Source organism: Lemur catta, chromosome 13, assembly GCF_020740605.2.
Source record: "Lemur catta isolate mLemCat1 chromosome 13, mLemCat1.pri, whole genome shotgun sequence".
In the NCBI taxonomy this organism is placed as follows: domain Eukaryota; kingdom Metazoa; phylum Chordata; class Mammalia; order Primates; family Lemuridae; genus Lemur; species Lemur catta.
Window position 1 is genome coordinate 40,071,159 of NC_059140.1, and position 14,860 is coordinate 40,086,018.

The 14,860-nt window shown below is 35.2% G+C and overlaps 1 protein-coding gene across 2 annotated transcripts in view; it reads right to left on the minus strand.

Moving 5' to 3' along the window:
- Positions 1-7,351: 7,351 nt before the first annotated feature.
- UCHL3 (ubiquitin C-terminal hydrolase L3) overlaps positions 7,352-14,860 on the minus strand; it is a 59,171-nt gene continuing 51,662 nt past the window's right edge. For both annotated transcript variants that reach the window (XM_045566766.1, XM_045566767.1), the window contains 2 exons: positions 8,172-8,230; positions 7,352-7,563 (listed from right to left, as the gene is read on the minus strand). In XM_045566766.1, coding sequence (XP_045422722.1) covers positions 7,480-7,563; positions 8,172-8,230 — 143 coding nt within the window. In that variant the 3' untranslated portion in view covers positions 7,352-7,479. The remainder of the gene's footprint in view (positions 7,564-8,171; positions 8,231-14,860) is intronic.

Genomic DNA, 14,860 nt, shown 5'->3' on the forward strand with positions numbered 1-14,860 from the left:
CCAGATTATCTGGGTGCTTGCTAGAAATACACCATAATCTCAGGCCCCTCCTATCAGTTGAATCAGAATTTGCATTTTCACAAGATCTGAGATCTCACATGCTTATTAAAGTCTGAAATGCTCTGCTAGATAATATACCTTTCCACATCCTAGGTCCCTCAATCATTCCATTTCTTTCCTGTGTTCTCAATTTCTCTGTTGGTTTCCATTTTTTTTCTCCTCACATAGAAACATTCTTTTAAAAAGCCCTCTGTCGATCATGCACCCCTTTGCCCCCAGCTATGATCTCATTTCTCTTCTTTTCTCAATCACGTGCCTTGAAGTTTTCTATATTCCCTGAATTCATACCTTCTCCTCCTGTTCACTTCTCAATTTGCTAGAGTATAATTTAGTCACCTACCAAATAACTGACCACTACTATACGCCAAGCACTGTACTAGATTCTGAGGATAAATCACCCACCCCTGATTTCTTGAATTTTCAATTCCAGTAAGCACTTTTCATTATCAAAAGGAAAATCCAGCTGTCTTCCATAAGGCAGACATTAAAGAAGTTTTGCAAAAATGTAAGACAGTGCTACTCTTCTAATATTTTTTAATAAAAATGTTATTTATGTTAACATGATAGGTTTATTTTTATTTTTAAATGAACAAATATTCTTAAAATTTGTTTTAATCTCTAATACTTACAGATCAATAGCACTCTGGGTTCCTCAATAATTTTTAAGAGTATAGGGGGTCTTGACATCAAACAATTTGAGAATTGGATTCCATTTTAAAACCAGGTAAGTTGCTCAACAAATCCCCAATATTGACATAGGAATCGACTACAGAATATATGACAGATTATTAATAAATTAGCCTAAGCATTTTCCCTATGTTTTATTAATTTAGCTAAAGAAGTCACTTTCACTAGGCATTCCATGCACAGTAAAAAAAACAAGAAATGGGCCGGGTGCGGTGGCTCACGCCTGTAATCCTAGCACTCTGGGAGCCCGAGGCGGGTGGATTGCTCGAGGTCAGGAGTTTGAGACCAGCCTGAGCAAGAGTGAGACCCCGTCTCTACTAAAAATAGAAAGAAACTATATGGCCAACTAAAAATCTATACAGAAAAAATTAGCCGGGCATGGTGGCGCATGACTGTAGTCCCAGCTACTCGGGAGGCTGAGGCAGGAGGATCGCTTAAGCCAAGGAGTCTGAGGTTGCTGTGAGCTAGGCTGATGCCACGGCACTCACTCTAGCCCAGGCAACAAAGTGAGACTCTGTCTCAAAAAAAAAAAAAACAAGAAATGGCTACCAGTCCTGCAAAACTGAAAGCTTTCACTGGAATACTTGCAGCAACTGAGGTATGTGTTTTATTCTTCTGAAAATGGATAAGGCAAGGTAAAAACTAAAACAGTAAAGTGAATAGTTTGCTTTAAACATTCTTTGAGTTTATATTGCCCATAGCCATATTTTCTAAAGTTCTTAAAATAAAATCAGCATTTTTGTGCCCTTATCTTGAATACTTCCTATGTACCTGATTATCAAGCCATACCAGAATATGGCTATAAGAAAAAAATATCTTTATTGTATTATAATGAAGAAATATTTAAGGCATTTGTACTTTGTTTAAAAAAGAAATCAATTCTTTATAAGAATGCATCTTTTAAATTATACTTAGACCATGAAATATCATGTTTTGGTCTCAATAATGAAAAAATGCACAGTAACATTCCCGTTAACTGTGCACGCTATGATCAAATATGTATATTTCTATAGTGGGGGTGGAGGAGGGAGTGATTTCTGGCTTCAAATACTTTGTATTCAGGGATAATAAAGAAAAAAAAAACCCTCCTGAAAAATTACCTTTTCTGCTTAGCCTTAATGGAAAATTCAGATGTAATTTTTTTTTAACATTCTACCACAGGTAAACTCTCAGTAAGCAATGCAACTTTTCATTGGACAGGTTTTACTATATTTTTAAAGAATAGTCTAATTTACAACCTTTGCATGTGCTTCAAGACTTTCATGTTTAACATACAAATAAAACCTCAAGCAATTTGTTTTCATTTGTAGTCACAAAACATGTGGAGGACATAGAGATCTCATCCTTTAGCTCTTAAAGGAAACACTATTAAATATAACTTATTTATTTAAATACCAACTATGTTTACATGTCGATAAAGAGCACAGTTTTGAACCAAGCAATTAAAATGTATCATTCATAACACTCAGCGTTTATTCTTGACTACTTGCATTCTTATTTTAAATAATCCAATTTACATTCATATCTACCTTGTAGATGACAAGAGCTGCATTATATTTTATAAGCAATTTTGAATTAATTTTGCAAAATAGCTTTCAGTATAGGTTGTATACATTCAGTGCCCTTAGACACTAAGGAATTGCTCATAACATATAGCCTTTATTGTCTTTATAAATTCCTGTATAACATCTAGCAGTAGACTATGGGAATGTCATACTGAGAACCCTCACCTATTAAGTAGGTAGAAGCAACAGACAGGTTCAGAACCACTGTCTTACACAAAGAAGTCATGAGAAAGATTTAGAATAACTTTTATTCAAAAGCAAAACAAGTGAGAATATGCATGAAACTAAGGCATGGTAGATTGGTCTGATCCACTGGCGCCAAGGAAATAAATGCCCTTCATGATGTTGAATCTTCTACATCACAATAGTTTATGTACTTTGAGAAAGTCAAATTTTGAAATCAAAAAAAGCAAATGAAATGACAAAATATTTGCTGCTATCTAAAAACAGTATATGGTTTTTAGTAGTGATTTTGTTGAGAGTGCAAGGAACCTCATTTTTAAGATCTTACCAGAGAATCTTATAAGATAAATAGTTAACATTAACTGTTAAACTTTATGTACATGTGTATAAATCCCTCTTAAATTAGCTCTAAAAACATTATGCGATGATTACACACTTTTCAAAGTGGTTTTACTTTAGTCAAGAATTTAAATAGTACAGAGAATTTAGACCAAAGTTATCTGCCTCTTCAACACATGAGTATGTGTGAATGTGTGTATATATATATATGCACATATATACATACATGTGTATATATAAGTATTCACATATATACACATATATAAGATTTACCTAAAAGAAATAAATTTCCATGAAAAGTTTTTTAAAAGTTATGGAAATATGCCTCTTTGCAATTCTTACAAGCGCTAATAGATAAATTGTAAGCCTATAGATGCTTCTTTTGAAAGCTATAGTAGTAGACAAACATTAATGGCTAAAAATGTCTTTTAAACTATATTATTTTCATTAAATAAGCAGGTTGTATAAATAAGCACTTATTAGGCAAGTGATAAATCTTACCTAATAAGCACCGTACACAAATCAGAGATGTCATAAAAAGAAATTTACATCGGATTTCTTTAAATATTTTTGTAAGCAATTAAAGATGGTTTTTGTTTGAGACATCGTAAAGCTTGATTTGCCACAGAATGTATTAGTAGATAACCTCTGTTTTAGCCATAAATGAACACAGCAAATATTAGGGTAAACTATTATGAAGTTCATAAAAGCTGTTTCAATAATTTAAAACAAACCACAACACCTGGTGAAAGAAGATGCTTAGTCAATTCCCAAAAATATAGCAAGCAAAATCATTTAGTTTTGGTTCTCACTTTAGTTCCATTTCTCCCAAACCTATCATGGTCATTAACAGCAGTATACAGAAATGACCCACAACTTGATCAACCTTAGTGTCCCTATGAGTTCCCATACAAAATAATCTATTAATCTCTTCTACAAGTGCAAAGTTTTAAGAAAGTGACTAAACAAAGTATTGCAGGGAATAGAGCTGAGGAAGGACTAAAAGTTTAAACATAAAACTAAGAAGAAAAAGCAAGAGAAAATTTTCAAGTTGTATGTTCCACAAGGGACTATCACCCTAAAGTGTGTGCCAAAGAATGCTAGTCCTAAGTGTTGCTCCTTAAAATGTTTGGAAAATGTTATTCATAATACATAAACTTTTTTTTTTAAAAAATGAGGTCTCGATGGGCGTGGTGGCTCAAGCCTGTAATCCTAGCACTCTGGGAGGCTGAGGCGGGAGAATCACTTGAGGTCAGGAGTTCGAGACCAACCTCAGCAAGAGCAAGACGCTGCCTCCACTAAAAATAGAAAGAAATTAGCTGGACAACTAAAAAAAAAAAAAAATAGAAAACACTAGCCAGGTGTGGTGCCGCAGGCTGAGGCTGAGGCAGGAGGATTGCTTGAGCCCAGGAGTTTGAGGTTGCTGTGAGCTATGATGACACCATGGTACTCTAGCCTGGGCAACAGAGCAAGACTCTGTCTCAAAAATAAAAAAAAAGAAATGAGGTCTCACTATGCTACCCAGGATGAACCTGAACTCCTGGGCTCAAGCAATCTTCCCACCTCAGCCTCTCAAGTGGCTGGGACTATAGCGTGCACCACCATGCCAAGCTGTAGAATAATTTCTTTAAAAAGTTATGAGGCGAGGCATTCTGCAATCCCCGCCTCCACCATCAAATGTATTGGTAGTTATTTTAAAAATTGTTTAACTTTAACCCAATATTTTCAAGAAACTTGACTTCATAACCCTTCTTGCCCATTAACAGTCTGAAAAGTTAGTGTTTCTCACAGCAAACTTTGAAGAACTATGTAAATTCCAGGTAATGTGCCACTGATTTAGGACCTGTTAAATTACAGGCTGAACACGATGGCTCACACCTGTAATCCTAGCACTTTGGGAGGCCAAGGCGGGAGGATAGCTTGAGGCCAGGAGTTTGAGACCAGCCTGAGCAAAATAATGAGACCTGTCTCTACGAAAAATTAGCTGGGTGTGATTGTGCCACTGCACTCCAGCCTGGTTGACTGAGTCCCTGTCTCTAAAAAAAAATTTTAAAAAGAAATTATAGGGGCCGGGTGCGGTGGCTCACGCCTGTAATCCTAGCACTCTGGGAGGCCGAGGTGGGTGGATTGCTTGAGCTCAGGAGTTCGAGACCAGCCTCAGCAAGAGCAAGACCCCCCGTCTCTACTAAAAATAGAAAGAAATTATCTGGCCAACTAAAATATACATATAGAAAAAAAATTAGCCGGGCATGGTGGCGAATGCCTGTAGTCCCAGCTACTCGGGAGGCTGAGGCAGTAGGATCGCTTAAGCCCAGGAGTTTGAGGTTGCTGTGAGCTAGGCTGACACCACGGCACTCACTCTAACCTGGGCAACACAGCGAGACTCTGTCTCAAAAAAAAAAAAAAAAAAGAAATTATATAAGCAAGAGAAATCCAGCAAGGCTACAGGCAAAAAACTGGTTAGGAATATTTAAGATAACATACAAACAAATGTGAGCACAAAATGCAAACAAAGTAAGGAGTAAACACAGGGTTGTTAACATTGGCATGACAAAAGCAATCATCTACATATACAATGAATCCATTGAACTGTTTCAGATTTCTTCATCTTTATTGCCATGACTTCATCCAGGCCCTCTTCACCACAAAATGGTAATAAATTTAACACGTTAACTGCCATGTGAGTTGTATTTAACCCATGCTAGTTTTGAGCCCAGAGCAAAACCTGGGCAAAGCCCTGCAGTTGGTTCATGAAAATCTTACTTGTTGATGTTCTTATTGTTACAATTGACAAATTAATTCTAAAAATGTGGAGTAAGTGAATAGAAGTCAATAAATTTCATTTTCATTAAATTTTTCATTAAATTAGAAAGGATCGTTTTGTTTTCAAAGTTTTTATCTATTTTCATAATAAAACACCATGGCCCCAAGGAAAAAAAATTTTTTTTCTGGTGTGGCAGTCGATGTGCTAAATATCTTCCAAAGTTACTTCCCTTGTGATGGGCTACTTTTCCTAATCTCATGCTTCCCAAACTTGAAGCACATGAATCACCCAGGGATCTTGTGTAAAATGCAGGTTCTGGGGGTGGGGTCCAAACTGTTTCATTTCTAACAAACTCTGAGGTAATACTGATGCAACCACACTTTGAGTAAGGAAGATCTCATTCATTCTGCAAGCCACTGCCTCATTATTCTTCCTAAAAAACCACTTCTCACAAGTTACTGTCTCAGGAGTCTATGTTAACTCAGTGAATTACGTATAAATGCCTATACTCAATCATCAGTCCAGAACTTCATTCTGAACCAATCTGGTCTTTCTCCTAATTACTATACTCATTCGAATCCAGCCCTGGTTGTTTTGTTTTGTTCAATAAAATGTATATGAAGTACAGATTTTAAATGTACAATTTGATGAGTTTTGATATATACAACCACGGAACCACTACTCTCTCCAAAAATATAGAAGGCTCCCATCACATCATGTGTCTTTTGACCCAATTCTATAAACGCCCTTCCACCTTTCCACTGCCTTTTTACCTGTCCTTTAAAGACTCAATTAAAGCCCTTCCTTCTTCAAAGCACACCCTGAATTCACTCATGTACCTCCATCTAAATTACTACCACTTTTAGGACCCAGCCATCACCCTCTCTCACTGAACTACTACAGGGTGCTCCTCACAAGTTTCTCTACCTGTATTCTTGCTTCCCACTTCAGTATATTATACACAGAATCATCAGAGTGATATTTTAAAACTATAAATCAAAACAGGTCCGTGTCCTGCTTAAAACTCTCCAGTGGCTTACCATCACACTGGCAATGTATCCAAATGCCTTTTCCTATATCACTGAAACCCTCCTTTTCTGATCTCTTGCTACTTTCCCCATTACTTTCTATGCTCTGGTCACATGAACCTTCTTCCTGGTCCTGCAACACAGCAAGATGTTCCTACCTTAGAGACTCTACATTAATTATTTCCTCTGCTCTTCCTCACAACCTTTATATAACTGGCTACTTTCAGCCATTCAGATCTCAACTTCAAAGTGACCTCCTAACAGAAGCCTTCCTTGACAACAAAATCTAAAGTATCTACACAGTCACTCTCTAACACAAATCCTACTTTAATTCTCTACACAGCATCTATCATTGGTACGTATCTTCTTTATATGTTTGTTGTTTACTTCTCACAGGAACATAATAAGCTGCTTTGTTGCTGAATTTGTCAATGGTGTTCATTGTTTTAACTCCTGAACCCACAACAGTGTCCAGCTCATCACAAGTAGATGCTTAATAAATGTTTTCTAAATAAATATGTTACCATATATGGTATTATATTCAGTCTATGCAGATGGAAATTGTGCCTGGTGTCTCAGTACAAGATTTCCCATGAAATCTAAAGAGAGTAAGGAGGCTACTGCTATATCAAACAAGATAAATCCTTCACAAGAAAGAGAAGGAAAGAAAGAACTGAAGCATTTACTTGGGGTATAAATAATATAAAACGCGAGTTAAGTCAAAGTTTAATTCACATAAAGTTTAATCAGTCAAGTTAATGAAAATATCAAAATTTTTGTGTTAGTGTATGGCAGCGGAAATTTAAATTCTGTTGGAAATAATACAGTATTTGGTGTTTCCATTGTTGACAAGCTATGCTGCAGAAAGAGCAATCGCGTTAAATCTTAATTCATCAGGGTCACGTTCCATAAACTTCTTGCAAACTTCTATGGCGTCCTACGGGGGAAAAAAGTATAATTTTTCTGTTTATAAACATGTGTTTTACTTACAAATGATAAATAAACATTTCATATTTTTTCTAATTCATACTAATTTTATATTGCAAACTTCTTTTTCCAAATGAAAAAGAAAGAACACCAGAAGAGTGAATTTAGTACCCTAATTTGCTTAGTCCAAAAGTATAAGATATAGTAAGTGTTCTTAAAGTGCTTTTAAGGAAATTTTAACCTGAAAATTACAGGTTTCACTGATTTTAAGCCACACAATTTGTTCATATTTTAAAATCTCTAAAATCAGGATCAAGATGCAATGAATGGTATCTTGGATTCAGTGACATATGGGATAAAATGACCAAGTATTTCAATACTATTCTTGTCTTTTTCAAATTTGACACTTGTTCACAGAAAAAGCTCTGGAAACCTCTTTTTTTGTTGCAAATTTTTAACACTAATTTAAATTTTTCTTTTTGGATTTTTCTAAAGAGAGCAAGGACAAAGAAGCACCCAAATACAGAGAAAATGTTACACAAGTGATCTTTAGAGATGTCTTAAAGATGACAAGAACATTAATAACTCTTAAGGTTGGCCAGCAAGTTTTACTATTACCTCTAATAAAGTTTCGTCACTAGTTTCCCCATGGTTAATTGGAAATGGTTTCCGCCCATCTGTAGAAAACAGACAAACAGTTGAATGCTTAGCTGTTTTTACAGGACAATGTACTTTCATCTTCCATTTTCCTCCTCCCACAGTGAGGCAACAAAAGTTAAAAGATATTTTAAACAATATATCCTAAAACAAATATTTAAGTGTGCTACCTATGAATATTTTTTAATATTAAAGGTTATTAGAATTTTGATTTCATGTTTGAAAGCCTATATTATCTTTATGAACAGAATATATTACAAATAAATATTGGCTTTAATTTCCTGAAAAGAATATACAAAATTAATAACAGTTTTTAAAATGTTATGAATCTCAGAAGCTGTTTCCTGAAGCAAAAAAAAAAAAGAAAAAATATGAACCCAGATTTTACCCTTAGAAATGTAAAAAATTTCTTTTTTTACTTTAAATAGGATGATTTTAAGACTGACATGTTTATACTAATGAAAAGAGCCATATAGTCATGGCTTATAAAATGCTACCACTAATTGTGTACCACCAATGCAGTACCATAGAGCAATAATCCAAATAAGCCAGGATTATTTTACTGACCACCAAAACAATTAACCAAATTCACAATCATCTTAAACTAGTACTTTTTCAATATTATGAAAAAATGAAAAAGTCCAGAATTATATAAACTCATGCTAAGCCAAAGTTAAATGATATTCTATGTCAAATCTCTAATCTCAGATGTCTTATGAATGGAACTGCATCAAATTCAATCCATAGAACACAGCCCCTTCTATAAGTCCATGGTTTCTAAGTATAATAAAAATTTCTGAATCAATATCTGTACATAGTGATAGACTTGGACTGGTAGATACTACTGTTAAAGAAAAACAGGGAAAATTAACACGTGTCTACATAAAGTGATATTAATTTCTATAAGTTATATCATCAGAATTCATGATCCTTATTTTTGGGTTTACACAGATAAATATTCAAAATCCTAAAGAAACATATCCCTAAATTATAGTACCTAGGACTTAATTCCTAAAGTTTATAAGAACCTTAAAGGAAATCTTTCCTATAAACTAAATAATACACAGGAACACTTAATTACCCATATTTCTATAAACTTATCTTTCTTAATTATAATGTAAATTTCTCAATAATATATCATAAAAATCTCTTTAAAATGTTTTTGTGGTAAATATTTATTCCTCAATAACCTATTTATTCTACATTTATAAGACTCTATTATATGTGCTGCCCTACTTTGTATTGTTTTATTTTTTAATTTTTACATAAAAGCAATAGTGTAAATAAACAATGTAAGTTTTTCCCTCCTTAACCAAATTATGAATTATTTTCCTGATTCCTATCATTTATTTTTTTGGTATCATTCATTAGACTAGTGAGCAAATAAACTCTAGTGAGTGATTTTCGTTCATATGCAGTAGCTACTGTTTAAAGTAATGTATAATTAATTTCAAACATTATTATAGACTAAGATTATTAAACAAGAGATCTTGAAATATCAAAAGAATACAAACAAAATGAAACTCGATAGTATTTTCTTATAATAGCAGCTTAGAGCAAGGATTAATTATGATTTTTACTGTTATTCTAATGTTGAGGTTGGCTAACTACAGACCATGGGCCAAATCTAGTCCTCAGCCTTTTTATATACCTCCTTTAAACTAAGAATTTTTTCTGTTTTTAAAAAGTTATAGAAAAAAAAAAAAAGAAGAAGAAGAATACATGATAGAGAAAGTGTGTAGCCCACAAAAACTAAAATACTTACTACTTGGTCCTTTACAAAAAGATTTTGCCAAAACAATAAAATCTAAAAGTTGCTGTTGCTCCAACCACCACTACCACAAAACTGCTATTTCCCAACAGCTTTGAGTGTCGTTTAAGTAAATGCATATCTTGGAGAAAAATCTGTGAGGCTCAGAGACTGTCACACTTACAGGCCCCTTCTAAAAGGGGCAGGAAAAAGCTACACCTCGTACATGGGTCATGTGACCCAGCAATCTTGGTCCAAATGGGCTATACCATTTCTAGGCCAGACAGGAAGGAAGACAGTACCCCAGCTCCTTGGCAATGACTAATCAATTCATTCAGATCTTGTCTTTTGGATAGTTTGATATAAGACCCCAGAGAAAGCAACAGGCAACAGAGCTGTACATGAGACAAGAGACATGACAAATACTACAACACAACAAGATAACTTTGTGGTACAGATAGCCAAGTATCAAGTATCATCAAATATCCAAGGACAGCCAATAAAATGAATGATGGAACTTAATACATTAAGTTCCATGTGAGTTGTATTTAACCCATGCTAGTTTTGAGCCTGGGGCCTCGTGAAGCATATGTAACTCACACATCTCTTCACTTTGGGAGCTGAGAGAACTATTTTTCAAGTTGCATATAACTCACACACAAAAAACAATAAAAAGTAACAAATTTTTCATTAAATTAGAAAGGATTGTTTGTTTTCAAAGTTTTTATTCTATTTTCATAATAAAACACTGTGGCCTCAAGGAAAAAAATTTTTTTCTAGTGTGGCAGTCAATGTGTTAAAAAAAACAGAGACTATGCCAGAAATAAAAACTTTTTAAAAAAATTTATAGGCATACCTTAGAGATATTGCAGGTTTTGTTCCAGACCACAACAATGAAGCAAATATCACAATAAAGTGAGTCACACAAATTTTTTGGCTTCCCAGTGCATATAAAAGTTATATTTATGCTGTAGTCTACTAGGTAAGAGTATTATGTCTAAAAAATAATGTAGATACCTTAACTAAAAAATACTTTATTGCTTTAAAATGCTAACGATCATCTGAGCCTTCCACAAGTCATAATCTTTTTGCTGGTGGAGGGTCTTGCCTAGATGATGAAGGCTGCTGACTGATCAGGGTAGTAGCTGACGAAGGTTGGAATGGCTGTGGCAATTTCTTAAAATAAGACAACAGTGAAGTTGGCCACATCAATTGACTCTTCCTTTCACAAACGATTTCTCTGTAGCATGTGATGCTGTTTGATAGCATATTACTCGAAGTAGACTTCTTCCGATACTGAAGTCAATCCTCTCAAACTCTGCCATTGCTTTATCAACTAAGTTTATGGAATATTCTAAATCCTTTGTTGTCATTTCAACAACGTTTATAGCATCTTCACCAAAAGTAGATTCCAGCTCAACAAACCACTTTCTTTCCTCATCCATAAAAGAAACTCCTCATCATTAAAGTTTGATGAGGAGATGGCAGCAATTCAGTCACAACTTCAGACCCCACTTTTAATTCTAATTCTCTTGCTATTTCTACCCCATCTCAAGTTATTTCTTCCAATGAAGTCTTGAACTCAGAGTCCTCCATGAGTGTTGGAATTAACTTCTTCCAAATTCCTGCTAATGTTGATATTTTGACCTCTTCCCATGAATCATGACTGTTCTTAATGGCATCTACAATGGTAAACCAGAAGGTTTTCAATTTACTATGCCCAGATCCATCAGAGCAATCACTATCTATGGCAGCATAGCCTTACAAAATGTACTTCTTAAATAGTAAGATTTGAAAGTCAAAATTACCCCTTGATCCATGGGCTACAGAATGGATTCTGTGTTAGTAGGCATGAAAACAACAGTAATCTCCTTGCATATCTCTATCAGAGCTCTTGAGTAACTAGGTATATTGTCAGTGAGCAGTAATATTTTGAAAGAATCTTTTTTTCCTGAACAGTAGGTCTCAATATAGTGAGCTTAAAATATTTTGTAAACCATGTCATAAACAGATGTGCTGTCATTCAGGTTTTGTTGTTTCATTTACAGAGCACAGGCAGCATAGATTTAGCGTAATTCTTAAGGATTCTAGGATTTTCAGATAGGTAAATGAGCACTGGCTTAAACAGAAAGTCACCACTACATTGGCCCCTAACAAGAGAACTGGCCTGTCCTTTGAAGCTTTGAAGCCAGGCATTGACTTTTCTCCTCTCTAGCTATGAAAGTCGTAGATGGCATCTTCTTCCAATAGAAGGCTGTTTTGCCTGCATCGAAAATCTGCTGGTTAGTGTGGCCACCTTCATCAATTATCTTCTGGATAACTTGCAGCAGCTTTTCCATCAGCACTTGCTGCTTCACCTTGCACTTTTATGTTATGGAAATGGCTTCTTTCCTTAAACCTCACAGACCAACCTCTGCTAGCTTCCAACTTTTTTCCTGCAGCTTTCTCATCTTTCTTGGCCTTCATAAAATTGAAAAGAGTTAAGGCTTTGCTTGGTCTAGGCTTTGACTTAAGAGAATGTTGTGCCTGGCTTGATCTTCTCTCCAGCCCACTAAAACTTTCTCCATATCAACAGTAAGTCTGTTTTGCTTTCTTATCATTTGTGTGTTCACTGGAGTAGCAAACTTAATTTCCTTCAAGAACTTTCCCTTTGCATTCACAACTTGCCTTACTGTATAGCACAAGAGGTCTAGCTTTCAGCCTATCTCAGCTTTCAACATGCCTTCCTAACCTGAATCATTTCCAGTTTTTGATTTAAAGTGAGAAAAGTACAACTCTTCCTTTCACCTGAATGCTTAGAGCCCATTGTAGGGTTATTATTTGGCCTCATTTCAATATTGCTGTGTCTTGGGGAATAGGGAGGCCTGAAGAGAGGGAGAGAGATGGGGGAATGGCTGGTTGGTGGAGCAGTCAGAACACACGCCACATTTGTCAATTAAGTTTACATAGGTGCAGTTCATGCCACCCCAAAACAATTATAATAGTAACATCAAAGATCACTGATTACAGATCACCATAACAGATATAATAATAATGAAAACATTTGAAATACTGTGAGAATTACAAAAACATGACAGAGACAAAAAGTCAGCACATACCATTGAAAAATGGCCAACAGGCTTGCTCAAAGCAAGGTTGCCATAAATCTTCAACTTGTAAAAAACAAAATATCTGCAAAGTGCAATGAAGTGCAATAAAGTATGTGCAACAAAGTATGCCTTTATTATTACTACTCTTAAAATAAAAAAATACTACATACATGAAAGAACAGAATGCTGTATTTTCAAATACTATAAAAATTCAGAGAACAGAAGAACTTTTAAAATTAAAAATATGATAGAATTTAGAAACATGAAATGGGTTTGAATATATAGTTAAAGAAAATTCCCAGAGACCAGAACAAGAGATAGAGTAATGAAAAACAGGAGAGAAAAGATAAGGAGTTCCAATATAGGAGTTCTAAAAAGTGAGAATAAAGGAAAACAGAAGAGAAATCCAAAGAAAGAAAATTTCCCATACTGAAACGTATGAGTTTCTACATTAAAAAGACCCACTGAAGCCCAAAATTATTGATAAAAACAGACCCCAACAAGGCCATATCATCAAAATGTCAGACCACTCTGGATAAAGAAAAGCTCCTAAAAGTTTGCAGGGTTTTGGGGGAGGAATAGGTCACATACAAAGGACCAGAAATCATAATAACTTTAGACTTAATTGCCATTCAAGTAAGCTAAAATACAACAGAGCAATGCAATCAAAATTTTGCAAGAAAATTATTCTCCAACCTAGCATTTTAGACTCTCCCACGGTATACAAATTCATACCTTTAAGGTTTAAAAATATTTACCTCCCTACCATCTTCCCTTTTAAGAAACTACTGGAGAAGGTACTAAAAAAATGAGTAAACAAAGAATGGGGGAGACATGGAATCCAGGAACAAGAACCTCCACTGAGGAGTGAGCCAAAGGGAATCCCCAGGATGATAATAAGATATCCCATGATGACAAATGTGTACAAGGCCTAGAGCACAACCTGCCCAGCCTGGAGCAGATGAGGAGGCACAAGGAGATATCTCCATGAAGACAAAGTTAACAGAATGCCAAATGTTCCTATGTATCAGAAGGAGATTTAGACCAGTGGAGAAAAAGCCTGAGAGAGACTTAGTGTTAAATATATAAAAAATATTAACCAAGCAAACCAAAAAGCAAAATAAGACAATTATTAACTCTGGAGAAATTAAAAAGTTAAGTTAAAAAGAAGGGTGTATTACTATGACTATAGCTGAAAATAATGTTTCTGTGGTCAGAATAAGATAAACAAGTATAATTACATTGGGAGAACACAAAAAAGGAAAAGTATGTATTTTGTGATTGGGAGGGAGGAGTGAGGAAAGAGGGCAGCAAAAGAAAGCAAAATCCTTATCTTCCATTTGGGGAAGTTAAGAAATAATACTTAGGCAACTTCCACCTCCAGCCATGATTTAGTAACTGGCACTAGACTAGGCCTCCCACTGGAAACAACCAAAAACCTGGACAAAACACATGAAACAGTTGTCTTTAGACACTGGGAAACAGGTTGCCCAGAACTGTAGGTAAGCCCTGCAGGAAACATTTACTAGGCCTCAGTGCAGAAAAGGGAAAGCCAAGCAGAAAATAGTCTCAATGAGTGAAGGAGAAAGAGAACAGTATTCAAGGAAGCTGAGAGAGCGGGAATTTGCAAAATACTAAAAAGAAAGTAGCTACACACTTCGGAGCACATTATTGCTTCTTCTGGGCCAGGCCAGGATTGGTGTGCCAGGTCACAGTGGGGAACAATGTGTCTGGGACTGAGCTTTAGTCAGTGTAGCCAAGAATTTGTTTATATACAGGGAGAACGGGTAAACCAGAAAAATACAGGAAGG